General features: G+C 37.8%; 1 protein-coding gene across 4 annotated transcripts in view; it reads right to left on the bottom strand.

Moving 5' to 3' along the window:
- Window positions 1–6,762: 6,762 nt before the first annotated feature.
- The window catches only part of MCTP2 (multiple C2 and transmembrane domain containing 2), a 190,845-nt gene continuing 170,836 nt past the window's right edge, over window positions 6,763–26,771 (bottom strand). For all 4 annotated transcript variants that reach the window (XM_065872663.1, XM_065872662.1, XM_065872661.1 and 1 more), the window contains 3 exons: window positions 14,879–14,988; window positions 9,008–9,105; window positions 6,763–6,831 (listed from right to left, as the gene is read on the bottom strand). In XM_065872663.1, the coding sequence (XP_065728735.1) occupies window positions 6,763–6,831; window positions 9,008–9,105; window positions 14,879–14,988 (277 nt within the window). The remainder of the gene's footprint in view (window positions 6,832–9,007; window positions 9,106–14,878; window positions 14,989–26,771) is intronic.

A 26,771-nucleotide genomic window follows, 5' to 3' on the forward strand; every position in this document is an offset into this window, starting at 1 on the left:
GAGGTTTTATGGGTCAGTTTGCTCATGCAAAGCAACTTTTTAATGCTTCATCATGTAATCAGTTAGAAGTCATTTTTAGTACTCCTGATAATAAAGATTTTTTAAAACTGATGGTTGATTTAACATGAAATCGAATACTCAAAGGCAATAAGATTACGTAAGAACTGCCTTCTTTGGGTTTATCGTTTAAAGTGACTCCCAACTTTTACACAATTTTAAAGGTTTATTTGAAGGGTTTCTCTGTTTTCATGTTTAAAATACTTAACAGTGATTGGTCTTGGTTTCTTTCATTGTAAATTAGGGATAAAATTGTCATGCTTCATCGTTTTTCTTTTCTTTTTAGGAAACATGCAGGAAATTACATTAGTCTTAAGTTCAGGGAATTTCACAAAGTGAACAAGTTCATGTAACTAGAGTCCAAACCAAAACAACTGACCATTACCATCATCCCAGGAGCCCACTCATAGATTCTTTTAGTCACTATCCCCACAGCCTCCTGACTTCTAACATCATAGACTGTATTCTCCCTGTTTTTGAACTTGACATAAATGAAATCATACATTGCATTTACCTGTGCATCTGTCTTGTTCCTTTTGCTCAACATTATTTGTGAAATTTTTCCATGTTGTTGCATGTAACAGTTTTTCATTTCATTTCTCTATGTATTCCATTGTAGAGTCACAATTTACTGATCAACCCAGCGATTGATGGGTATCTATCTATATCTATCTATCTATCTATCTATCTATCTATCTATCTATCTATACCTATATCTATCTATATACTGTTTCCAGTTTGGAATTATACAAGTAGCGCCGCTACAAATATTCTCGGGCATGCCTTTTATTGACATGCACATATCTATTGGTTATAAACCTAAGAGTAGACCTGGGGGAAGGGTCATAGGGTATTCATATAGCCAGCTTTAATAGATACTGCCAACCAGTTTTCCAAAGTGGTTGTACCAATTTATGTTCCCACCCACCAGCAAGTATGAGAATTTTTTCCCCATATTCTTGATAATGTTTAATATTGACTTTCCTACTTTAGTTATTCTGGCTTTGTGCAATTGTATCATTTTGTGATCTGAGTTTCCATTTGCCTGATGACTAATGCTGTTCAGCACCTTTTTATATATTTTCTGGCCATTTGGATAGGCTCATTTGTACAGTGCCTGTTCAAGTCTTTTGCCCATTTTTCTACTGGGTTATCAGCCTTTTCATTGTAGAAATTCTTTACGTATTCCGGATAAGAATCCTTTGCCAGTTTACATATAGAGATTGCATATCTTCTCCCACTTTGTGGCTTATTTTTACACTCAGTCATATTTTTTGAGGAAAAGATTAATTGTAATGATCAACAACTTAACAATATTTTCCCTTTATGATTAGCATCTTGTCTCCAGTTTAAGAAATCTTTTTGCTTATCACATAGATGTGAAAATATTTTCCTACGTCTTTTTCTGAAATCTTTATTTTGCCATCCACATTTGGACCTGTGAACTCATATGGAATTGATTCTTGTAAATTATATATGGAAGAGGTCGATTCATTTTATCCACATGGATACTAAAATAACCCAGCATCATTTTCCAAAAAGGTCTTTTCCCTACGCATTGCAAATATGTTACCTTTGACATAAATTAGGTCACAGGTTACCAAATGTGTGGGTCTGCTTCTGGTCTTTTCTACTTCATTGATCTATTTGTCCACGCTTGTGCCAATACCACATTGTCTTAGTTACAATAGCTTTGTAATACATCTGGACATCTGCTAGAGTTACTACCTGTAAGATTGCTTTGACTATTCTTGAACTCTTGTATTTCCATATACATTTTAGAGTCAGCTGATTAATTTCTGCAAAAAAACCCCAAACCTCTAATTTTTACCAGTTCAATCTACTGACATCTTAATATATTGAACTTCTAATCCATGAACCCCATCATTTGTATATATTCGTCCTTTCATTAATATTCTTCAGTGTAGAGGCTTATATATCTTTCATAATTTTACATTTATATTCATAAGGGATTTTGGTGAGTAATTTTCCATTCTTGTATCATCTTGTTGGGTTTGGGGATGAAGATTATCCTGGCCTCATAAAATGTGTAGAAGAGTGTAATCTTTTTTGCTGTTTTCTAGGAGAGTTTGTATAAGATCAGTGTTTTTTTGTTTTTTTTTTTTAAATAAGTATTTGGGGGGAATATCATAGTTGCTTTTCAAAAAATTATTAAATGTGTTATTACATCTAAAGCACCTAGAAAGTATCTGGCATTTGATAAGTGCTATAAAATGTTAACCGTTCTGATGTGCTTGACTATCGATTTTCCTGTGTAAATTATTACATTAAAATGCCGGAACAGAATGGCAGGTTTTATACAAAGAGACCTATAGAAAGAGGTAATGTGCTTTAAGCCATTCTTGAGAAGTCACCCTTCAACTTTTATTCAATTTTCAATTGACTACTCATTATATTTTCAGAGAATATTCTATTTCGATTTTTCAACCATTCTGTTGCCATAAAAGTTAGATTAAATGAGAGATGGGTTTTGACAGAACATAATTTTAAATAATGAATATAGTTAACTCCATCTCATACTCATGAAGAATTTTTTGTAGCTGATGGGTATACACTGAGTTCATGACACATCTAATTTTTTTTCTTACTACAATCATCCTGTAGCCCGTCCTTCATTCCCAATCTCTGCCCTCTCTCCCCCGTCTCCCTCCAGTGGAAATTTGCAAAGTTACCTCCATTCAGTCTCCACGTTCTGACATCCACTCACGTCTCAACCCCGATCTTTTCTACTCCTACCGCTCCCCTGAAATGACTCGTTGCCAAGGTCCTCCCAAACTGCCATGTCTTTATGGTCATCATTCTGTCCTCAATCTATGTGATCACAGTGGCATTTAGCACACATATTTCTGGAAACATGCTCGATCCTTGAATTCTATGACAGCACATGCTTACTGCTTTCCTATTTAATTCAATTTCTATTTAGTCTTAGCTGACTAATCTTTATATGTGTGTGTGTGTGTGTGTGTGTGTGTGTGTGTGTGTTTTCAATCTCTTAAAGCATGTAGCTTCATTCATCTTCTATGACTGTTGGCCCTTAAATGTATCTCTCTCAAGTACAGTGTATTTCTTTTAGCTCCATTTCAGTCACCTCATAGACATCCCCGTTTGGAGGTTTCTCAAGCATCCCAAATTCAACGCCATCTAAAATTGGGCCCCTGCAGTTCTTCCCCTGGCTGCTCTTACAATCCTCTCTCTTGGTAAAAGGCAAGATGATCTTTCCAGACCCAGAGACAAGAGGACTGAGCACCATCCTTGATCTACTCTCTCCCTCACCCCATAGTCAAGCAACTGTGAAGTCCTGCTCACTTTAATCTCTTAACCATTCTCTGATTTCACCTATATGTGTTTTTTTCCAGTGCTCTTATTTGAAAGTCCAGGCAAACATTAACTTATCAGGAGCTCTACAACTGGCTCTTCTCTGGTCATTCGTAATTGCTTGTGTACCCACTGCAGTCAGAATGATCTCTTTAAAAGCTGAATCTGAGAATGTCATGCCACTGCTTGAAAATATCTGTTTAATGTCTGGCTCTACCAAGGGAATGTACTCTGTTTTGTTCAAGTATATCATCAACACTCAATATATGTTTGCTCAGTGATAAATAATAAGAAAAAGAATCAAAAATTGTTTTACAACCTACAAATAAACGTTATATTTTCCTTTGACATGTAGGTAAGGACTTCTCCAAATATGACACTGTTTAGTTTAAAAGTTTAATCAACATGGCCAGAGCTTATAAGTAATATCACATAATATGAGGGTGTGCGCTTAATGCAAGAAATTATTTCCTGGGATTGAGCACACTAATTTATCCAGCTCAGGCCTCTGTTCTGAGAATCACACATGAAAGGGCAGAGAAAGAAATGTTTTCTATGACCTGGCCAGTGAATCATATATTTTCTGAGTGACTATTAGATGCCAGATAGGATGGGCTATCCAGTGGAGGGAAGTGGGAGTCAAGGCCTCTGGTAATTATGAGCGATGGCAGAATACGGCAGATGCCATAAAGATATCTAAGTTGTCGGGGTGCAAAAGAGAAAGGTGGACTCTAATCCAGCCAAGGAACTAAGAAAACCAGTGCGGGTAGGAGACTTCTGAAAGCTCTGAAGGAGGTTAGAATTAATTTGGATAGAAACTGAGGAGAAAGTATTTACAGGGAAAAGAATAATCCGAATGAATATTGACCTGGCATAATGTAATTGGCACCATTACCTTGACTTGTGAGAGGTTACAGAGGCCTCAGCTTGGGCGGTGACTTGGGTGGTCGCGAATGGAAATGTACAAAACATAAACGGACATGATAATGTGTCAACACTGATCTACCAGATTTTATGGGTTGGGAGATGGTGATAAAAGCAGGAGGAATGAAAAAAGGGATGCCAAGGGCCTCCCAGCCCATAAGATGCCTGTGCCAATAAGGAATAACAAAGCTAGAAGGAGACTGTGGGGTTAGGGGTCCTGCACACATGGAGGGAAAGATAATGCTGAATTTCCGAACTGCTGAGGAAGAGATGCCTGTAAGACACCAAGCAGGACTGGAAGAACCAGAAGAGCTTGGCCAGACTTCAACATTCCTACTAAATTATCTTTAATTATCACACTGTGAAACCATTATCCATAAATTTTATCTAAAGCATCCCCGAATCTTTCATACGAGTTTGACTACTTGTATGAATCTTAACATTTCACTTGTAGATAGCATTCATTTTTAACATCCCATGCCTACTTAATTAACAACTGTTTTCCATACAGTTTACTAAAGGTTCATTCTGTCCTTGCTCTTGCGTCCCAGCTACTGTTTGTGTCCTAAACTTAATGCTGAAAATTCCAGTTGGACTACAGAAGAGATAAGTCTAACTAATGATGCCTTCTTTTCAGGCGAATTATTTCATTTTGAAATTCTATTGCAAGAGAATAACAATAAAGTATTGGTTCCACTTTTAAATGAATAAGGGGTTATTTTGCTGCTGAAAGTTTTCATTCAAATGACTGATCAGATCTCACGTGTCTGTTTAAAAATGTCTGACTTAGGTCCTTACAAAATGACAGACTATGATAAACTAGATGGTAGTTGGGAGTGAGACAATGAGGCATTGTTTACACAGAAGATTAACTGGTTTAACAAAAGAGGTTCTTGGGTATCTATTGTATGTACAACTCAGAGATTTACTGGAGCTTTTATAATTTCTGCAAGGTTCTTTTTCAGCCGGCTTCATTAACTTGAAGTAAATCAAATCATGCAGAAATCTGGCTCAGCCAGAAAGCAACCCAGGAAGATAGAATATGAAGAAAAACAGACACAGGGTGATAAGGTTTAGAATCTTTGGCATTTTTCATAAACATTTTGTTTGAAGATTATTAAATTACAACCCAGAGAGAGAGAGAGGAAAAAAAAAACAGTAAAACTCACTATTAGATCTTTTTACCTCAACTTTTCTTTACAATACATATATATATATATTATATATATATATAAATCTGCACATACAAAGTACGTGTCAACAAAATACAGTCTTTACAACTTAAACATTATTTGAACAGAAAGGTATTTGTATACATTTTATATATGCATAAGAACTGGGATTTTTACTTGGAGGGGGTTACAGTGAAACGGTGAAGGCTGATATACTCAAAAAGACTTTGGGGTGGTACTTTTCTGGGAATGGGGTTCTGAGATATATTTTTATTACGTGTAGCCTATTTTGCTCAGGAACAAGAGATCCATTTGGATTGCTACAGCATTTTCACTTTCTTAAAAACGCAGGCAAATGAAGGGAGTATGACAATCAGATAAGCAGCCACATACATTGGTCCCTTCCTGCTCAGCCTTTATCTTTCAAAACACTTCTCAGAATTCATTCATTCATTCCCCCCCCCCCACCCGCCCCTTTCTCAAGCTATAATATTGAGATTTTACTTGGGAGATAAGCAAAAAGTCAAGTCAGAAGAAATGGCTTATTTGAGGCAACCACATACTTTCAGGGAACCTTCAGGTTTGGGGTGCATGATCCCTTGGGGCCTTCCTGGGACATCCATTGCCAGCAACGGACCATGATGCAGGCTGGCATCCAGCACCAAGCAGCTTACTGAAATTTTACATATAGGTCTTTGGTAAGTACGGCTGAAAGATCCCTAAAGAATTGGGCTGATCCTGGTAATTATTTTTAAAAAATCTATTTATAATATATATTATTTGGGTGGACGGTGACTATCTATCAAGGACTTGTTAACTCAGAGAAGAAAACGGACTCATGAACAATCATCTGAAAGGAGTGTAGGGGTGGTGAGTGCAAATAACTGAATCTTAATGAGAATCTGTTGGATGTGTGAAAACGAGTTCAAAGTCATGCTCGAATCCAAGTGGCCTCCTGGCTGTTCTCAAGGAGGGTGCTCAGACCCATGGAAGCCTTGCTTTATCTCCTACTTGAGAAGGGATGTTAGTCTTTTACCATCTCTGGGTTGTTCCCTTTTACCGGGCTGACTCAGGATGCAACCAGGACACCCCTGCACATGGATGCACACACACGTGCGTGCATCTGTGCAACGAAGAAGAGGGAGGATACAGACAGGGCTCCACACAGCACACATTTCAGACTGACACCATGGATACCACTGAACGAGAGAGAATATTGGTCTAATCAGCCCAACACGGAATCGGGTGCTGGCGTCCAAGGTCTGTGTGTGTCCTAGAGTGCGCTGCGCTTCTTCCGAAGGGGGCTCTGGCTGCTGCCGGGCTTCAACTCTGCATACTGCACCTGTGAAAACAGACAGACGTGACACTGGCAGTTAGGTAACCCTAGCTCACCACAGTGTGCTAATGGCTCCCCGAGGACGCACCAAGGCAAAGGAAGGAAGGTTCAAAGGTAATGAATCATTTTCTAAACACAGGAACATGGAGGGATTAATTGCAGGAAGGATTTGAGGAGTCATGCATCATTTCTTGAAACCAAAATATTAAAAGCAGATTTTTCTAATGAGATGCATGGGTTTCTGGGTTTCTACCTGCTCTCGGCACTGCTAGATGGTTTTAGTTCTGTGTATGCCCATGTTCAACCAGAAAAGAGCTTAATAACAGCCTCTTGGGAATGTTTACCTTAGTATATGATACAGCAACTTACTAAGAATTATTCATTTAGAAATATCTAAAATCTTGGGGAAAAAAATCTCTGCCAATTACATACATTTCTTTTGCCAGAGGGGGGAGAGATGTTGAAATTAACGCTGGCCCCAGACTAATAAATATTTCTCTTATAAATGAATTTCATTTACAGTGTAATGGCTAAAACATCTGTGACAAATATAAGCACGTGGGGAGTCCCCAGTGGCAAACTGTCTACTGTGTTATTAGCAAGTGCTCTTGGAGATACACGGAGATCTTGCTAGCTTACTGTACATCTTCCTCAAATGCTCTTTTGTTGTATCCCTTTGTGTTCACGCCAACTCCAACTGGATGACCTCGCTCAGGGCTGGTGCCCAAACTGTGCACAGATAATCCTTAGCGGGAGCTTGATGGGAATTTCCATTCTTCAAGGATGCAGGCACAAACTCACGTTGTGACTCAAGTGATGGTATGTTGCAGTCGTATTGCTTTGGTGTGTGTGCTTTGATAGGCTGATGGTGAAATAGCTTTATTTAAAGTATTGTATTACAGACCACATGTGCTCACTATTTTGAGTATTTGTGCCAAACTCCTCAAGGACATCCTACCCCATCACATAAACTGAGCTATACTTGGTGGAAAGCAGATATGTGAAAAAAGCATGCTTTCTTTAGAGTGTCTTGTGAAGGTCCCCTAGGGGATGACACGCCTGCCAATCTTCAAGGCCAAACAAACAGGGGCCAAGCTACTATTTTACAATCATGCAATGCAATGTTAACAAGGAAATTCATATTTATAGAATGCATTTTAATAGATAATTATATCATTAAATGAAGGTTAAAAGATAAAGCATCACAAGGTCTATTTTAATCTCTAGAAGTTGGAATGAAGAGGAAAGAAACTCTCCGGGGCCTTTCAGCCTTACGTCTCTGCAATCCACCCGGAGCTGCTGGGAAATGAATTACGGTACAGTGGCCTAGAAATTGATACTTGATTTGGGATTCTCTCAGACAATAAAAGATTGTGTCTTTGATCGTCATGATGGCATTTCATGCCACGGTCTCCCCATCTACCTATTCTATGGTTTCTCTTCTCCATTAGAGAGGTCTTTGCCTGCCCTCCCGCCTCTGGATTTATAGCAGCCTGATCTGCAGGGCCCTGAATTAGGCTGCCCTGTGGACTTTCCGGTATTGTTGCCTTGGTTAACCTCTGTGTATCCAAAGAAAAGGGACACTGCTGGACTAAGTGACCATTACCTGTGAATAATACTTCTGACAGATCTCAAATTATTGCATGCTGTCTCTGCCTCTATGTGTATTAGAGTAAGTGGGGGCTTTGCCCTCAGCATCTTTAGGTCTTCAAAGGGAAAGGGATAGGAGGGTGGCCTAGGAGATAATCGGGGCAAAGAAGAATCAAAAGAGTAATCCTCTTGCCCCCTACTTCCCGTAGAATGCCTGCCATCCAGAAGAGGAGGAAAATAGGCAAGACTCCGCCAGCTCTGGATCTCACGCTCTCCTACTCGCTGAGCGCATCTTATCCTCTTTGGGAAGGCAAACGATCAGAAAAGGGACAAACCTCACTGCACTACAGCCTCACAGTGTGAGCTCCAGATCATTCTTAAGTAGCTCTTTTTCAGGATAATTTTCCCCAATCATCTCATGCTTCTGGACAAAGGTTTTCTTGCCACCTCCTTGCAAGGCAGGCCTCTTTAAGGATTTTCTGATTCGTTATCTCAATGACTCACACAAGCACAGCCCTGTGCTCCTCTGGCTCTGGGGCAGGCCAGACTTCAGGGTCGGGGCCCCTGTTGGGGGTGAGCGTTCATTACATACCTTTTGAACATCAGACGGTACTCTGGAGAGGAAGTTTAGTAGCTCATTATTGTCGATGGCGTAGGGATTTCGAAACTTCTTAGTAAATTTATTTATGCCTGAAAAACAGAAATATCGGGAGATCTCTGTCTGTCTGCTGATGTCTCTCTATCCATCTATCTATCTTTAAAAACTCACCTGACTGGGAGAGGGGAAGCACTCACAAGTAAAAATTAGTGTGAAAACAATTACTGGACCTCAAGCCATGCACACGTTGCTGTCATGTGGAATCATTCACAAATGTCTTTTCTTGGAGGAAGGAAAGGGGGATCATTGGAGAGGGGCTTTGCCTTCTTCAGCTGTGAAAATCCCATTACAATTCCATCAGCAGGGCGGCAGAAACACACACTAAAACTGTGGAGCTCACTGGTTTTTTGGACGACACTGATTAACAGCCTCCTCTGCTAGGAAAATGAATGTCCCAGATGGGAAAAGGCCTTCACTAGCCCCAACAAGTCTCTGCTTGGGAGCTCTGGACCAAACCTAGCAGCGGGAGGTGGAGGGTGGGAGTTGTTTTTCTGTTATTAAAAAGAACCCACAAGAAATCTATCTCCCGCCCCCCGTCCAACTCATTTTCACAGGTTTCTCTTCTCTCACTGCAGAACAGAACTTGACATGTTGATTTTACTTTGATGCTGCAGGAAACTGTGAAAAGTTATTATTGGAAAATTATCTTACTGTGGTTGCTAGCTTAATTTATGGACCGTGGCACTGGTGCGAGGGTTTGGCTAGGCCATGAAGTCGGTGCTGATTTAGGACAACGGTAATTAGAAGGGGGTGTGACGTTTAACTTGTCCTTGGTGGCGGCACATTGGGCACGTGGGCACATCCAGGACAAGCTCTGCCCACGGTTCCCTCTTCAGAGGGATGCACCCCTCCACCAGCTTTTGTCTCCTACTCTGCTCCTAGGAGCTTCTTGGAGGTGTGTGTGCCTGTAGCCAGAGTTTATAAACGTGGTCTTTTCACTAAATGTCAACCCTTTGTGCCGAGTCTTAGAAGCAGAAGGTGGCCTTCTGAAGTTTGCCCACAGAGTGCTTGTCTATTAAGGACCATATCTGAAGTCCTTGTCAATCTCCGTGATGCTGAATGTTCACATTGGTGGTACCCTGACTGGCTCTTACTCTGAAGGCAAGGTAACATTTACCTGTTCAATAGTCTACAACACAGTAGAGGTTTGATGTTTTCCTTCTCTCATTAAATATTATTTTGCCTTCATCTAAAACTGGACTTTCGGCATGCCATTACACCTGACACAAACTCCTGGTAGTTTCTTTAGAGAGGGTTGGGTTCACATCTGCTTGGCAAATGGGACCTGGCCATGTTCATAAGTCAAGGGTGCTTGCTGACTGGGCTGGGGAAGACTTCCTGCAAATAGCCCACTTTTTCTCAAGTCAAAGCCACTCTATGCCTTTCTTCCCTCTACCTCCACAGGCAGCTTCATGTTTCTAGCTAAAATTTCCCCCAGTGTTCCTTTAAAATATTCTCCACTGTGTTATTCTAAAGACATTTAATTGTAGCATGGGCTTTCTGGCAAAAGAAAACAGACAAGGCAAAATGATGAAGGGAGACAAAGACGTATTGAGGAAAGATATATCTTCTATTGTTAATTATATATAGTGTGCGCATCTGGAGTCTTTACAATGAACAGCCAGGCAGGGATAATATCACAGCCGATCAAAACACTGCATTCTTAGTCACTGAGTAGATTATAAACCTGCCCAGTAGCTCAAATGCACCAATAAGGGCAGAAGAAGTCCACAAAGCACTCCGACAGTCTACGTTTGAAAAACTTTGTTAGAATAAAAATTATAAGGAACTCAGATTGTGTGCTTCAAAAGCACATCTTGTTTTTTTTAAGATGTCACAGGCTCAAATGTCAGTAATTCCACCATATTATCTACAGTGTAAAACCAAGTGTCAAGAGGGGATCATAGAGCCTGTGGTCATCTTTAAAGGGCAACTGGGCAAGGAACAAGGGTTTGGGAACAAGAATAGCTGGGTTCCAGTTCTGGCCTCACCATGTACTATTAGCTGTAGTTTCAGACAAATTACTTAACCTCCCTGAGCCTTAGATTTCTTATATTAAAATTTGAATAATAAAGACCTATATTATATAGTTCCTTGGGTTGAAGGGAGAATCACATTGGACAACAAAGCCAAGAGGATTCTATAATCTGAAATTCCACCACAATGAAGGGGGCTACCATCATTACTGTAGATGTCAATAAGCCAAGAAAACAAAGCAGGTGGTGATGGAAGAGTCTTTATACTGGCAGGTATGTGACTACATACCAAATTTGGAAGTTGTGGGTTTCTCCAGTAGCATGCTAGATGTACTTTTAGATTTTTTAACCTAAACGATACAGCATATCTGCCGTAAATTTTTATGGTTTTTTTTTAGCCAAAGAAAGAAAGTGGGATTTAAATACCAAGGGATTAACATTTGGGAAAGACACTATAATTTAATGATGATAGATTGAATAGATCAGTGGATTGGAATGAGCCCTCTGGTTAAAAAAATAAATCACTCGGAGAAAGAGAGAGGAAAAATCGCATGGCTGCTTTGCACATATGGTCACTAGGGAATAGACACTTGAAACTGAATTAGAACATTTTATGAGTGACTGGCATGTAGCCCTAACTGCAAAATACTGGTAGGGATGGGCGAGATGGGGCAGAGGGTCCTTGCTTGCTCCTGTATCAAACACTAAGTGTCTTCCATGTGATATATACTGCATTATCAAATGGAGGTACAAAGTTAAATAGTCACAGTTTCTTTCAAGCAGCTCAAAATCCGGCTTGGAGAGTTTGTAATCTACCTGGGAAATCAGAAGTGGCTAAGATCAGAACTGAAAAAGTATAATTAGAGCATCTATGATGAAGAACAGAATGGAAGGAATATGGAAACCTCTCAAAAGGTACAGAAAACCTCCATGGGATCTAATCCTCAAAGGTGCTTTGCCTTCTAGAAACACATGCAACAAACAAATGACCAAAATTCAGTAGATACTGTTTTCTAGAGAAAATTCCAGACATCCCTCTTAAACCACTTCTAACTTAATTTTCATAATTACACTCCCAAATAAGAGAGGTAGTGAGCTCAAAAATTGCCATCTATGTAGATCACAGGTATTAAACTTGCAGACTCATCCACTCAAAATATTTTCTAAGTACCCACTAAAGATCTATTACCTATATGTAGCTGCACTGGGAATTATACGGTTAAAAAGGAAAGAAAGTATCTCACCATTTAAAACCTTACAATAAAGTTGGTGAGTCAAGGAATGTTCCCCACAGCCATCATGAAATGAGGCTGCTTTCATAGACTTATGTTAAATAATTATGCTACTTAATAAATACTTATACAAAAATGTTATTTGGATGTAAAGAATAGGGAAATACAGAACACAGAGTTAAAAAATTTTGCTCCAAAAGGTTAAAAAACATCACACACAAAAATTTAAGGATCTTATCCACCACTTCAGGACTCAATGAAAATGAGTAACTTAGGATAAGAAATAGTCTTTTGATGCTTAAGAAGGTTAAAAGGAAAGTTAGAAATTTAAGACGTATAAAGTTGTCTTCTTCTACATGATAAATTCTCTGCCAAGAATATGATCATGTAAGAGATGTGCAAAGGAAAGTCCTGGATCTGTGCTAGCTAATAACTAACTTGTCTTGGAAAAGAATAAATCCTAACAGAATGGCAGAATATATTCCATGATGGTATGGCAGGTTTTACATGATGAGAAGAGGCAACAGATCATGTGATAAGTCAAGGCTTATCTATGGTAAGCTCATCAATAAACTATAAACCTCTGTCTAAAACTAAAGAATGAGACACAGAACATAAAGATCAAAGGGTTATTTTCATCCAGGAGAGCATCTTAAACTCCATGCTATTTCATAATTTCATCCATAAGCTGAACAATAAATAGAACAATGTCTCATTAAGTAGATGCAAAAAGTTGGTGTTGAAAAGCTGCCAAGAACTTGGAGGATAAGACGAGAAGTCAAAGGGATGTGGGGTAAATTGAAAGATGGATTGGAATCCCAATACTGACAATATAAGGAAGAAACATAGTATAGTCTTCTTTCTGGAGGGAGAGATGCAGAAAAGCAAATCAAGTAGATACCAGAAGGATGAAGAAATCATGTGCAACAGTGTTTAACAAGCTGACCATCAACTCACACCAACTTTTTAAAAAGAGCAAAACACTGGCCAAATGCTTATAATTCTGGATCAAGTTCTTGTTAGGGTCAGACAACAGTTTTAAGATCTATGTTTTAAATGTGATCAGCAAATGGATTGAGAAACTAACACTTAACGAAAAACAAGAAAGAATGAGATTATTCAATCTATACAGATAACATTCAGTATATGAGTATTCAGGGAAATGCTTTTATAAAATATGTATTCCTTCTTAATCAATGGGCCCCTGAAAAGCTCCATGCTCTCCTTCCTAAAGGTCAAATATGGGCCAATGTGCTGAAACTGAAAAACACAACAGAAAAACAAACAAAAACTAAGCATGGCTATGAGATGACTTTCTCCAAGATTAAGAGTCATGAAGTATTAAAATGGACCCCTGAAGAGGGAGTTAGAATATCTTTTCCTTTTCTAGGGCTTGTTACAAAGGAGAGAGACTTTATGTAATAGGATTTTCACCTCCTGGATAAAATACAGAATGGATTATGAATGGATTATGCTCTCTCAAAATCATTCTATTTCTGAAATGTTATGAGTTATTCCATTTTTCCCATGACTTTTCCCATTTCTGAATGTCTAGGTTTGGCCTTTCTCATCAGCAGGATTCTGCCTGGGTTCTCTTTGGAAATGGTCTACATTTAATGGTTTTAGAAATATTAGAGCTCCCCCTCACCCTGGCATTTGCAGGCTTTCAGCTTTTGCTTACAGATGAATGCATCTCAACACAGTCACCTACATTTGGAACTTCTCTGAACCTCTCTTAACATCTGAAGATCCCTAGAAGTAACTATGGTTAAGAACTGAGCAGTGGTCACAGGAGCTGAGCAATGGAAAATGAGAACTGATAGATTCTTCCAGAAAAGTGTTGATTGCTTCTCCAATTAGCTAACTGCAATGCACCCTCCTTATATCAACCCAGCGCCCACCTAGCAACAGACACAAATATTCACAAAGTTGCTTGTAATTTTTCCAATTGCTAGCTTGAGGAGTAAATCAAGTCCTGAAATTTATTTCCAGTTTGCTGCTTTTGTTTCTACTTTTTTTAAAAGCAGCTAAACTTTATATAGCCTCACCATTTCCCCTGGTAAATAATAGCTTTTTCTTTCCTTTCAGGCACTGGTTAGGTAGTCACTGAGGGTCCCTCCCTTTCACCTCACTGCTTCTGGATTTAAGTATTGGGTTAGGTTATTTTTTTCCTTCCAGGGGAGATAAAGTGTCAGGAGCAGGCTAGCAGCGGCTAGATCTACTTTTACATAATATAAAGGGCAAGATGCAGGTGTTTGCTCACTCTGAATAACAGCGTTTCCTGAAAGTTACTGGGCCACAGCAGTATATTATTCAAGAGTATTTATGACTCTGAAAGCCCAAAGGGAAATAGCATGCACAATCACATTTTTATTTGATTGCAATTATGCAAGAGGCTTATAAATATCTATGCTAATCGTTCATGTAACTGGCCTTTTCAGGGAGGTCCTGGAAGTTTTTGTTCCCCCAATACTTTTTTTAATCTCATGTTTAATTGCCAACAAGAGCACATTTAAAGTTTATAGCCACACTTTAAAAATGAGTTATTGGTTCTTACCTGGAATTGATTGCTAGCAAAAGGACCGCGCCAAACTTACCCCAGATTAAAATGATGTACCGCAGTGGAATGAAATACAAAGTGATGGTGGCAACTGCCAGTATCAAACAGGCCAGGAAGGAAAGGAATGGGACCGTCCAGTTAAACGTGCTGTAGACAAACCACATACATGTCATTTTCTCTGATGCTCAAGAACAGATGTAGATTCATTTTGCCATGTTTACTTCTTAGTTTATACACATGAAAAAGGTCTATTGGAAATGTTTCTTCTCAAAACTTGGAGATAAAAGTCTGCCAAACTGATTGGGCAGTAGAAAAACATTCTTGAGGAGAAAGTCACAAGACCAACTGCCATTCGGCTTGTCAGAATCTTGGTGACTTTGCCTTCCTGGAACCGACAGTACTGAAGAGACTTTGGCTCTCAAAAGTGATTAAACACTGTTATGTGGCTCTGTGCAGGCAGAGCTTCAAAACGAAAGGTGAGTTAGGTCACTTCAAAGTCAATGTTTCTCTCTCAATTAACACATGGTTGCCAGTAAATACTGAGAAAAGGGAGGATATTTGGACAGTGCTTTTGCATTTTTCTAATAACTTATATTTAGAATTTCCAGACTCACTGACTCCAGAAGGTTCATAATGCCCTGAAATGGGCTGGGGAGCAACTGGCTGTAAACCATTACACCACCAACCCATAGACAATGTAGGGAATGTTGCCGTACATTATTTTCACAAGGCCCTTGGCTCCTTTTGTTCTATCTATTGCCTGCTTTGACTTGAGATCTAGAATATGGGATGTAGAACTGAATGTACTATGGAAATCCGTGCACAATCCTAGAAAGTGATCATTAAATCCAGTGCCCTGATGAGAGCTCATGAGTGTCTGGGGCATTTCTTCTTCTGGGCCTTCATCTTTACTGAGATGAAAGATTTATTTCTGTTGTTTGTTTTTTTGGTGGGGTGGGTGTTAGGGGATTTGGGAAGAGCAGCTTATAATAGTTATTGGGCATTTAATATGTGCCACTGTCCCAAGATTTTTTTTTATATATTTAGATTGTAATGCTCACAAGTAAGGATTATCCCCCTTTTACAGATGAGCAAATCAAGCCTGAAATTAGGAGTTTGGTGTTAACATATACACACTACTATATATAAAATAGTTCAACAACAAGGACCTACTCTATAACACAGGGAACTATACTCAGTATCTTATAATAACCTGTAATGAAAAAGAATCTGAAAAAGAATATATATATATATATATACATATATATACACACACACATATACATACACAACTCTGTAAATTAACTATACTTCAATAACAAATTTAAAAATATAAGAGCAATCCAGTTATACCTCACTCTCTTGTTAAAAATTGTTATTAATATTTTAAATCTTTGCCTATGGAGAGATACAATATTATGTACACATGTGTGTGTATTTAATGTCTCACTTCTTTAAATTATAAGCAAAGGTGAATGCATTTTAATATGACTGTTGGTCATTTTAATGTGTTTCTTAGTGATATCCAGCTTATTTCCTTGCCAGAGGCAACTATTTAGGGAAGTGCTTAAGAAAATTGATTTTATAAGCAAACTGACATGGGTTTGAGTTCAAGCTCTACCTCTAAAAGTTGAGTGACTAGAGGAAAGTGTTTCAATCAGTCTGAACAATAATTTATTCTCTAAAGAATGGGAATAATAATAACACCTATAGCATAGAGTTTTGCTAGAATTTAACAGGTACTTGCATTTACAATAGCTCTGGTAACACGTGAAAGATGGTTAGCTTAGTTTTCATATTAAATTTTTATCTTAAGTTTTGTTTCCAAAAAAAAAAAAAGTTAGCTCTGCTTCTAGCACACTTGTAAAAACTCAAAAAAAAAAAAAAAAGGAAAGAAGTTACTATTTGTCTATCCCCACCCCCCTTGATGTCTTCTTCAAATAAAATCTCTTTGGATACTAAAGAAATCAGTCCTCTGTCATATTTGTTGTAAACATTTTCCCAGTTTGTTGCTTTCTCGTCTTTTTAAAAAATCTTGTTTATAATTTTTTAAAGATAAAATTTATGTATTTTACATGACTAAATTCATCAACTTTTTTCCCTGTTGATTTTTAGATCTGGTATTTCTTGTAAAAGACTTCCCCTAGTCAAGTGACTTGACATCAAGAATTTGAATAATCAATATTTCCCCCACTCCTTTATCATATTGCTTTCTATGTTATTTTAAATGTCTACATATTTGTAGGTCCATTCCTGACTATTCTCTTCCATAGAAGAATTTGTAGTAGAACTTTCTAGTAGGCAACCTCACAATATTTGAGAAAATGTTATGGATGCCACAATTGCCCCTGTTATGCCAGGGCAAGAAATTTAACCTGCAAATATCTTTGCACAAGGACACAGGGATAGTACATGAATGTGTGATGCAGTATGGTTTGCAGTAGTTAAAAAAGAAAATAGCTTCAGTATCATCAATAAGATAATATCTAAATAAAATAAATATCTAAACTTATCTAAATAAAGAGGAAAAGCTAAATAGATTTACACTCTGCAATACAATACAGCTTTAAAAAACAATGAGAATATGAAAAGAATACCCACACAAACACCTTTGCCCTCAACACAGAGGCTCAAAGCTAGATACAGTGAAAAACTAAGTTTCAGAAATATGTAGTATGTATATATATATATATATATATATATATATATATATATATACACACACACACACACACACATACTGAGAAAACGTCTGGAGGATATACTCCAAACTGTGAATGATAGCTCAATATGATGGGGGGAGAGGGAAAGAAAGAGGGAAGATGGAGCTACAGAGAATAATGGGAAGCTTTCTGTTTGATTACTTTTATCATGGATGTATATCACATAATCAAAATAAATAAAAATATAAAATCAATAAATTAAAACTGAAATAAACAAGTAAAAACAAATACCAATCTGTGTGCCCTATTTCTGTTTTCGTTGTTGTTGTTGTTGCTTTTTAAAGCAGCGACATAGTAAGTGTCAGATCCTGGATGCCAATCCACAGGTAGGTAGCAATGAACCCATCTCTTTTCCATTAGGTGAGCCTAAGCAATGTACTCTACTTCTCTGTGCTTTAATTTTCCCACCTGTAAAGTGGGAATAATGACTTTCTACTTTATAGAGATGCTGAGGGGATTCAATGAATTAATAAATGTAAACCCCTTAAAAACAATATCTGGCACATAGTAATTATTCAGTAAGTGTTACTTAGCCTCATTTTTCTTGTTGTTATTGTACAAAAGTGACATAAATATGAAAAAAGCTAATTATATCAGGTAGCGTTTTGAAGATAATAAAAACTATGGAAAATGCATGGAACTACTTTTTATAAAGAAATATACATCATGGCTCCTTTTCTAAAAATAGCAAACCTGCCTTTAAAAAAAGTTAAATAATAGCTAAATAATTTTTAATACCTTGAAAAAAAAGAAAAAGCCACCATTAGGCTGACTTAAAAATAAGAAAACATCAGAGTATAAAATATATTGCAAGAATTCTGGAGATTATCAACCTCCAAAGTCAATTTCACTCTAATAATTTCTGCCAAATATTGAAATTTTGAACTCCTGCATCTGTTACCTGCATGGGGGGCAGAAGATAAAGCCTAGGGCCTCCACAAAGGAAGATTCAAGTAGAAGAACACTGCATAAAACTTACATTTTCAGAGTAAGGATGAATTGAGAGAGACAGACAGAAAGACAGAGACAAAAAAGGAAGAAAGGAAGGGAGGGACAAATCCACCATATATAAGTGGATGCAAAGAACTCTCTTGTGTGTCACGATGCTAGTGCCAGGATTTATCATGAGTTTATGCTACCAGTATACTCCGAAAAGCCTCAGCAAAAAATTTAATTAAAAAAAGAGATCCCAGGTTGAGTCACCCCAAAGTGACTCGAGCAATAATCCTCTCTAAGGAAATGCACTATCAACTCAGATATCTGAGTATGCCTCATACACACACAAATCCAAGGAATATGAGTTCATAATTAAAACTGCAAAATATAAAAGGACACACAGCATCATGAGTAAGAGCCAGCAGAAGTTAACAGCAAAATCCCAAACAAAAGTCTTCAAATACGGAAAGCAAACACAATGTGTTAAATAATAATGTTTAATAATTTAAAAGTCAAAAAACAGAGGCTTAAAAATATAGTCAAGGAAGAGATGATGAAAATGACCAAGAAGATTTGAAAACAAAGCAAGGAGAACTTTAAAAAGATATGCAGTGATTAAAGTTAAGACCCCCAGGGCTTCCCTGGTGGCACAGTGGTTGAGAGTCCGCCTGCCAACGCAGGAGACACCGGTTCGTGCCCTGGTCTGGGAAGCTTCCACATGCCGCGGAGCGGCTGGGCCCGTGAGCCATGGCCGCTGAGCCTGCGCGTCCGGAGCCTGTGCTCTGCAACGGGAGAGGCCACAGCAGTGAGAGGCCCGTGAATCGCAAACAAACAAACAAACAAATAAACAAAAAGTTAAGACCCCCATGCATGGATTAAACTGGATTTTAAATATCAGAGGAAATAAGGTTGTGAAAGATAGTCCAAAGAAAGTACTTAGAAGGCATCACAAAGAGCAAAAGGATAGAAGATGTCAAAGAGAAGAGACATGGAACATAGATTAATTGACTGAATTGACTGGGAAGATGATAATAGTAACAATTAATATTAGACTGTGGTAATAAGCCATGCTGTAAACTCTAGGGTAACAACAACGACAACAGCAACAAAATGGCAAAAGGGTGCTTATATATAGAGGAAAATAGAAGAAAATTACAGAAAATAATGAAAAAAAAAACAAATAACAGAGCGAGGGTAAAAAAAGACACAATAAAAACCACAGATTTAAATCTAAGTATATCAGTAACCACATTAAATTTGCATGCACTGCATGCTGCAAGTAAAAGACAGTGACTCTCAGAAACAAGAGAGATATCTAAAACATAAACAGGTTGAAAGAAAGTGAGAGAAAACTTGTATTATGAAGAAAGCACCAAAAGGAAGATGGTATAGCCATATCATTAGTTAAACAAGACATTAAGGCCGATTTTTAAAATTGGTCACTTTCTATTGATTAATGATCCAATTAAACAGGAAAATACAACAATTTTAACATGTACAAACCAAATAACATAACTTCAGAATATAGAGAGCAAAACCTGATCAAACTACAAAGAGTAGACAAATCCATGACCCCAATGGAAGGTTTTAACACACATCTTTAATTAATACAAGAAGAACCAAAAATAAAGACCAGTATGAGTATAAAAGATTTGAACACCATCAACAAATTAATCAATGAATGTATATAAAATAATACACTCAATAACCTTCTTTTCAAAAATTTATAAAAGTTGACCATTTGTTAGAAATTAAGCAATATACTTCTTGGCAAGGAAGAAATAAAAATAGAAATTAGAAAAAAGTTTTTACTAAATGTGAATTGATAATGAGTATCAGTGCCTAAATGTTTGGCATGGAGTTAAGCATTTAGGAAACTTTAGCACTTTAAATGCTTACGTTAGGAAAACAGAAAGATTGAAAATAAATGATCTAGTTATCCATCTTAAAGAGTTAGAATAAGAATAATAAATTAATCTGAAAGAAAGTAGAAGGAAGAAAGTATTAAAAATAAAAGTAGTAATTAATGGAAAAGGAAACAGGCAACAGGGAAGATTAACAAAGGCAAATGATGGTTCTTGCTAAAGACTAACGATTGATAAGTGACTGTCAAGAAGAAAGAAGGGAAAACACAATTTTGAGCATAAAAAAGTGAACAATGCTACAGATTCTACTGTCATCAAAGATAGTAAGAGGATTTTATAAACAACTTCATGTCAAAAGTAGAAAATTTAAATGAAATGGAAAAACTCTTAGAAAATGACAACTTACAGAAACAGATATGAGAAGAAATAGAATAGCTGAACAGATCTCTATATACACTACAGAAGCTGAATATTTAATTAAAATCTTCCCTGAAAGAAAACTCCAGGCCCAGATACTTCACTAGAAAATTATATAAAATCTTAAAGGAAGTAATTACAACAGGCTTACACGACTCTTCCAGATAATGGTAAAGAGAGAACATTGCCCACCTATTGTATGAGTCTAGAATAACCTTCACACCATAAAGAATTTTCAAGAACAGAAAACTATATATCAAATCTCACTGATGGTCACAGCTGCAAAAATCCTAGGCAAAAAAATTGTAAATAAAATCCCAGCATATATAAAGAGATTGGATAGCATGATGAAGCTGAGTTTATTCCAGAAATGTAAGATTGGTTTAATATTTGAAAATCAATCATAATAATATACCACATTAACAAAAATAGGAGAAAACAAAAACAACCATAAGGTTATCTCAATGAATGCAGAAAAATGTTTGACAAAACTCAACCTACATTCACAATAAAAACTCTCAGCAAACTAGGAATAAAAGGGAAATTCCTTAAGCTAATAAAGCACCTTTACAAAAACCTACAGAAAACAACATTCTTAAGGGTAAAATGTTGAAAGCTTTCTCTCTGAGATCGTGTATGAGAAAGGAATGTTCACCAACACCAATTCTGTTCAACACTGTACTGGAGCTACTAGCCAGTACAATAAAGCAAGAAAACAAAGTAAAATGTATAAGGACTGAAAAATAAGAAAGAAAAAAAAATTATTCCTAGATGATATGTTTATGTAATACAACAACCAGAATAATAATTTTCATATAAAAATTAAGATAATTAAGTTTATCAAGGTTGATAGATTCAAAGTCAATGTAGGAATATTAATTTCACTTTTACATCCCAGTAACAGACAGGTAGAGATGAAATCTGAAAAAAAAGATACCCTTTAAAATAGCATGAAACCGGGCTTCCCTGGTGGCGCAGTGGTTGAGAGTCCGCCTGCCGATGCAGGGGACACGGATTCGTGCCCCGGTCCAGGAAGATCCCACATGCCGCAGAGCGGCTGGGCCCGTGAGCCATGGCCGCTGAGCCTGCACGTCCGGAGCCTGTGCTCCGCAACGGGAGAGGCCACAACAGTGAGAGGCCCGCGTAACGCAAAAACAAACAAAAATAGCATGAAACCAATCAAATACTTCAGACTATATCTCACAAAAATGTGTCAAATTTTTATACATAAAACTCTCAAATACTGAGGTAAATTAATGATGATCTAAGTAGATGAAGGAATATATTACATTCATATGTCAGAAAACATAAATTTTAACAAGATGTCATTTTTTTCCCAATTAATGCAATCCTTATAAAGATCTCAATGATCGTCTGCTTGTGTGCATGGTGTGTCACATGTGTTTATGTGTTGGATGCTAAAAGTGGAGATATGTACCAGATACATTCGTAGACACACTGTCAGATTAGCCCTCCCAACAGCCAAGTCAGTTAAGTCATGTATTTTTCTCTTGGCAACCCACAGTTTTAGTGGTAAAATGTTTCACAGTTTTTAAAAAATTTAAGACACAGAGGAAGAAGGTCAAAGCAATTTACCAAAAATAATACTCATAATAGTTAATATTTTTATGTGATTACTAAAGGCCATCCACTGGTTTAAACTCTTTATAGGCACAAATTCATCCAGGAATGTTATGAAGTAGCAATTATTATTATGCCCATTCTACAGATGAGAACTTGAGTCAGAAAAGGTAATAACTGGCCCCAATCACTTACTCCAGTATAAGTGGCAGAACTGGGATCTGAATCCAGAGAGTTGTAGACATTTCAGAAGATGTAAGATGGCACATTTTACTCATTTAATCCACTGAATATTCCTGCTTGTAAGACTGAGGACTTAGTTCAAAGATACTGGCACTAACACTCAAAAACTTACTAGACCATCACTCCAGTTACCATGGAGTATCTTGTCTTTCATAGAATGCCCAAGATTGAAGAACTCTGATAAATCAAAGCTTTCCATCTCAAAATTAAACAATTTGTTAAATATTTTCATAGAAATCCCCAGACTTCCTGACTTGGCAGCTCCCTAAATTCTAAATAGGGAATCCCTGACTCAAACCTTTCAATGAATGAAAAAATCCAAGGAATCCCCATTCATTCATTCAACTCTTCAGGTTCACTAACACATCCTAAGAATGTCTTTGACAAAATTTCAAAACAAAACCCAGAGATTACTGTGATCACATCCAGTAAGGTGGGTAAAACTCCATCCTAGAGTTTCTCTCCCAACTGGGTGCCCCACTAGTTGACCTTTGTGTCAATGAAGTCATTATTTTCCTCATTTCCTAGGCATGGAAAAATGAAGTCCTCTGACTCTTCTACCCATGGAAACAGAAACGAGGGTCATAAAATCCTGTAGACCATTCTTTCGTGATTTACCCACATGATGCTTTCCTTCATACATGCATGGTTTTCACCCCAGTCTGTGAACTCTCTCCTCACAACTGGCCTCCTGTCCTCACCTTGGTCTTTCTGCCTTCATTCTCTGCCCCTTAAACATGTAACTTTAGATAAAATATAAGATCCATCAAGCTATCATTCCCCACGTGCTCACCATCATTCAAACTTCACTTATCCTGCTTTCTCATCTTCGTTGCTTAATATTTCATAATATTACTTCAAAGAAGTTCTTCTTCCTAGGAGTGTGCCTTCTAAGCCTTACTCTGGAACATTTGCAGGGATGACTCCCCTGTCCTAGGTCTACCTTAATTTCATTACCTCCTCTGTGGAGATTTCCCTCACCACTCAAGGACACAAGTGTTGGAGCCACCACTCTATCGTAACAGGACATACAAGATACCTCAGTATTCTGACCGACCCTGTCTGCTGCCTGGGATAATATAAATGTCACATGTTAAGCAAATGTTAGCCTGATGCATGCATACATTTGAAACCTGTATACAATGAAAGAAGGTAATTAGAGAATGTAAAGAAAAGAAAATACCGTTCACTCCATGCAAATGCAAAATCATCAGGGTCTTTGCTGTCAGGAGCAGGGAAGCCTTGCTCTGAGAGATTTATGTAAGTCTATTTATTTGTTAGCTGCCAAAAGTTGGGGTAAAAGTTTTTCCTGGTCCTTATGCGCTGAATTACAATGGAATTCCAACAGAGTTACACATGACGTTGTTCTTGAATGCCCAGTGGGAACTTTAAGGTCACTGTAGTAATGAATGGCCAAAGAATTAATAGGAGTTGAGCCTCATGTGCCTTCCTGTGTTGCAGCTGGGTAGAATAGTGCTCTGTTCATGGCTGAAAATACATCTCAGACGTGGCCACCACAGCTGTGTTGGGCACAGCCGCCGTCAAAAGCACTGTAGAGTTGGGGGCCTGTTTAAATCACTCTGACCTCTTCTCATCAGACACAGTTCCTTGACCATTATCAACTGCACAACAGCTACATTTGTCTATTAACAGACATTCAAACATGGAGATACTTTTACCAAAGGACATGGCCTTCTTGCCTCAGTCTTGCCCCCACTCCACATCCTCTTATCTTCTTTGCTGCCAGTACCTCCCTCACTCAATTTTTTTCATTTGCTTTTCCATCTACTCAAGGCCCTGCATGACCAGCCGCGTCTCCAGGCTCTGCCACGTCCATCCCCAGTGGCACAGACATACTGACACCCCTCCATCTCCCTGTATCTAGCACAGTCTTGGGCTTTGAGCCTCTGCACAAAGGTGCCCACCTACTGAAGCCCCCATTCATCAACTCTGTGCCCAGCTAGCTCTTCTCATTCTCAGAGATGCTGATAAGTTGTTGCTTCTTCAGAACTTTCCTTTGTTTCTCTCTCTCTCCTACAACCTTCCTGGGATGTGGGACCTCCCCCCACATCCTACCTAACCTCTACCTAGTATCAATCCTATTCTAATTGTCTTATTAGTGTTCTCCCTCGTTGGAAAATAGATTCCTAGAGAGAGGGAAGTGGCGAGTGGCAAGATGGGGGTGGGGGTTTAAAAGGTACAAACTACTCTGTATAAAATAAATAAGCTACAGGAATATATTGTACAACACAGGGAGTATACCCAATATTTTATAATAACTTTAAATGGAATATAATCTATAAAAATTTACTATCTTGCACACCTGAAACTAATATACTATTGTAATCAACTATACCACAACAAAAAAATGAATTAAAACTAAAGTATTATTTATTTTAAAAAACACACAAAGAAAGAGAATAGATCCCCAGAGGATAATGACATTATAGTGTAAAGTGAGGAGGGGAAGTTCAAACCGAAGATCCATGGCTTACTCGTTGTGTGATCTGGGCTTCATATTTAATCATTCTGTACTTCAGTTTCTTCATCTGTAAAATGGGGATACTAACAATCCTTACTCTGTAGGGTTGTTGGAATCATTTAATCCAATTCCTTTAAGTAACTCCTTAAAGAAGTTGCTATGTAAAGGGCTTAGAACAGTATCTGGCTGGCACATGACATTAGTTGATGTTTCTCTACCGCGGGCCTCTCACTGTTGTGGCCTCTCCCGTTGTGGAGTACAGGCTCCGGATGCACGGGCTCCACGGCCACAGCTCACGGGCCCAGCCACTCCACGGCATGTGGGATCTTCCCAGACCGGGGCATGAACCCGTGTCCCCTGCATCGTCAGGCAGACTCTCAACCACTGCGCCACCAGGGAAGCCCACATTTCTCATTCTTAAACAAAGCCAGTGCCTGAAACTCAAACACTGATAGTTGAATGTGTGAATGAAGAATTATAAATGCTCTCTTCATCATTTCACTAATTTTCTACTGTCACTTATGTTTCTGCTAAGCAATTTTGAGGGTACATTCAGGAATCATGTTTCAATTTATATGAAACCTAGAGAAATAAAGCAGATAAATATCAATATACATGACCAAAGCCCCCTACTGCTCTTTAATTTTTCTTGACATTGTTCGTGGGAATAACAATGTGTAAGTTCAGTAAAAACTCACTACATTTGAAGATGACTTTGAACCTGTTTTTTTTTAAGCAAAAGAAACATGTTTGCTATGCCAACAATAAATGGACACTCAAGGGCAATTTCATGTAATACGGGATGGAGGAATAGCATCAGTAACCACAGAAAGTTCCGTATTAGCTGTTTATATTTCCTGATGTTAATCACCACTTATTGATTTCCCTGCATTTGATAGACAAAATTTCACTTGGCTTTTAGCACTATTTTTAGTCTCTTCTTTACCCATGTAATTTCTAAATATTATGTTCTTTACTTAAAGAAACTAGAATGGCCAATAAAATAAGAAACAGTATTAATTAATCTTTAGAAAGAACAACATGGCTGACACAACTCTGGATTTAAAGGGGGAACAAACATCTACAATTCAAAAGAAAGAAAAAACCTGCTCTGTTCATTGGTATCATATGAAGACCAAGTTACGCAGAGTTCACAATGTATAAAACAAAATAAATAAAAAAATAAAAACATGAATCACAAGAGAGTTTTTGTCAGTTGAGACTCCATTAGAGAATTTAGCCTTTATGCCCTAATGTAGGTGGATGGCAAGCTATGGGTTGGAGCTGAGTCAAATCTAGCCTGACATCTGTTTTTATAAATAAAGGTTTATTGGAATACATATCACATCCATTCATTTACATATTAACTATCTGCTTTTACACTTAAACAAGGGAGCTGAGTAGCTGTGACACAAACCATATAGCCCAAAGCTGAAAACATTTACTCTTGGTTCCTTTATGGAGAAAGTTTGTTGACCCCTGTCCTAAGCTGTCCATGTATGTGATGAATTAACTTTACATCTTTGCATCTGCAATGTTACTAGTTAGGTACCATTCTTTGGAGAACAGAGAAAAAACTTTCACTCAAGGCACTTACTGTATTCTGCGATTCAGATGAAAAAGCCTCCTTTAAAGCATATTTGCTTCCTTTTTTATTTCTGTATAGGACAATCTATTTTTTAA

The sequence above is a fragment of the Phocoena phocoena genome, chromosome 2 (assembly GCF_963924675.1).
Source record: "Phocoena phocoena chromosome 2, mPhoPho1.1, whole genome shotgun sequence".
NCBI classification, from domain to species: domain Eukaryota; kingdom Metazoa; phylum Chordata; class Mammalia; order Artiodactyla; family Phocoenidae; genus Phocoena; species Phocoena phocoena.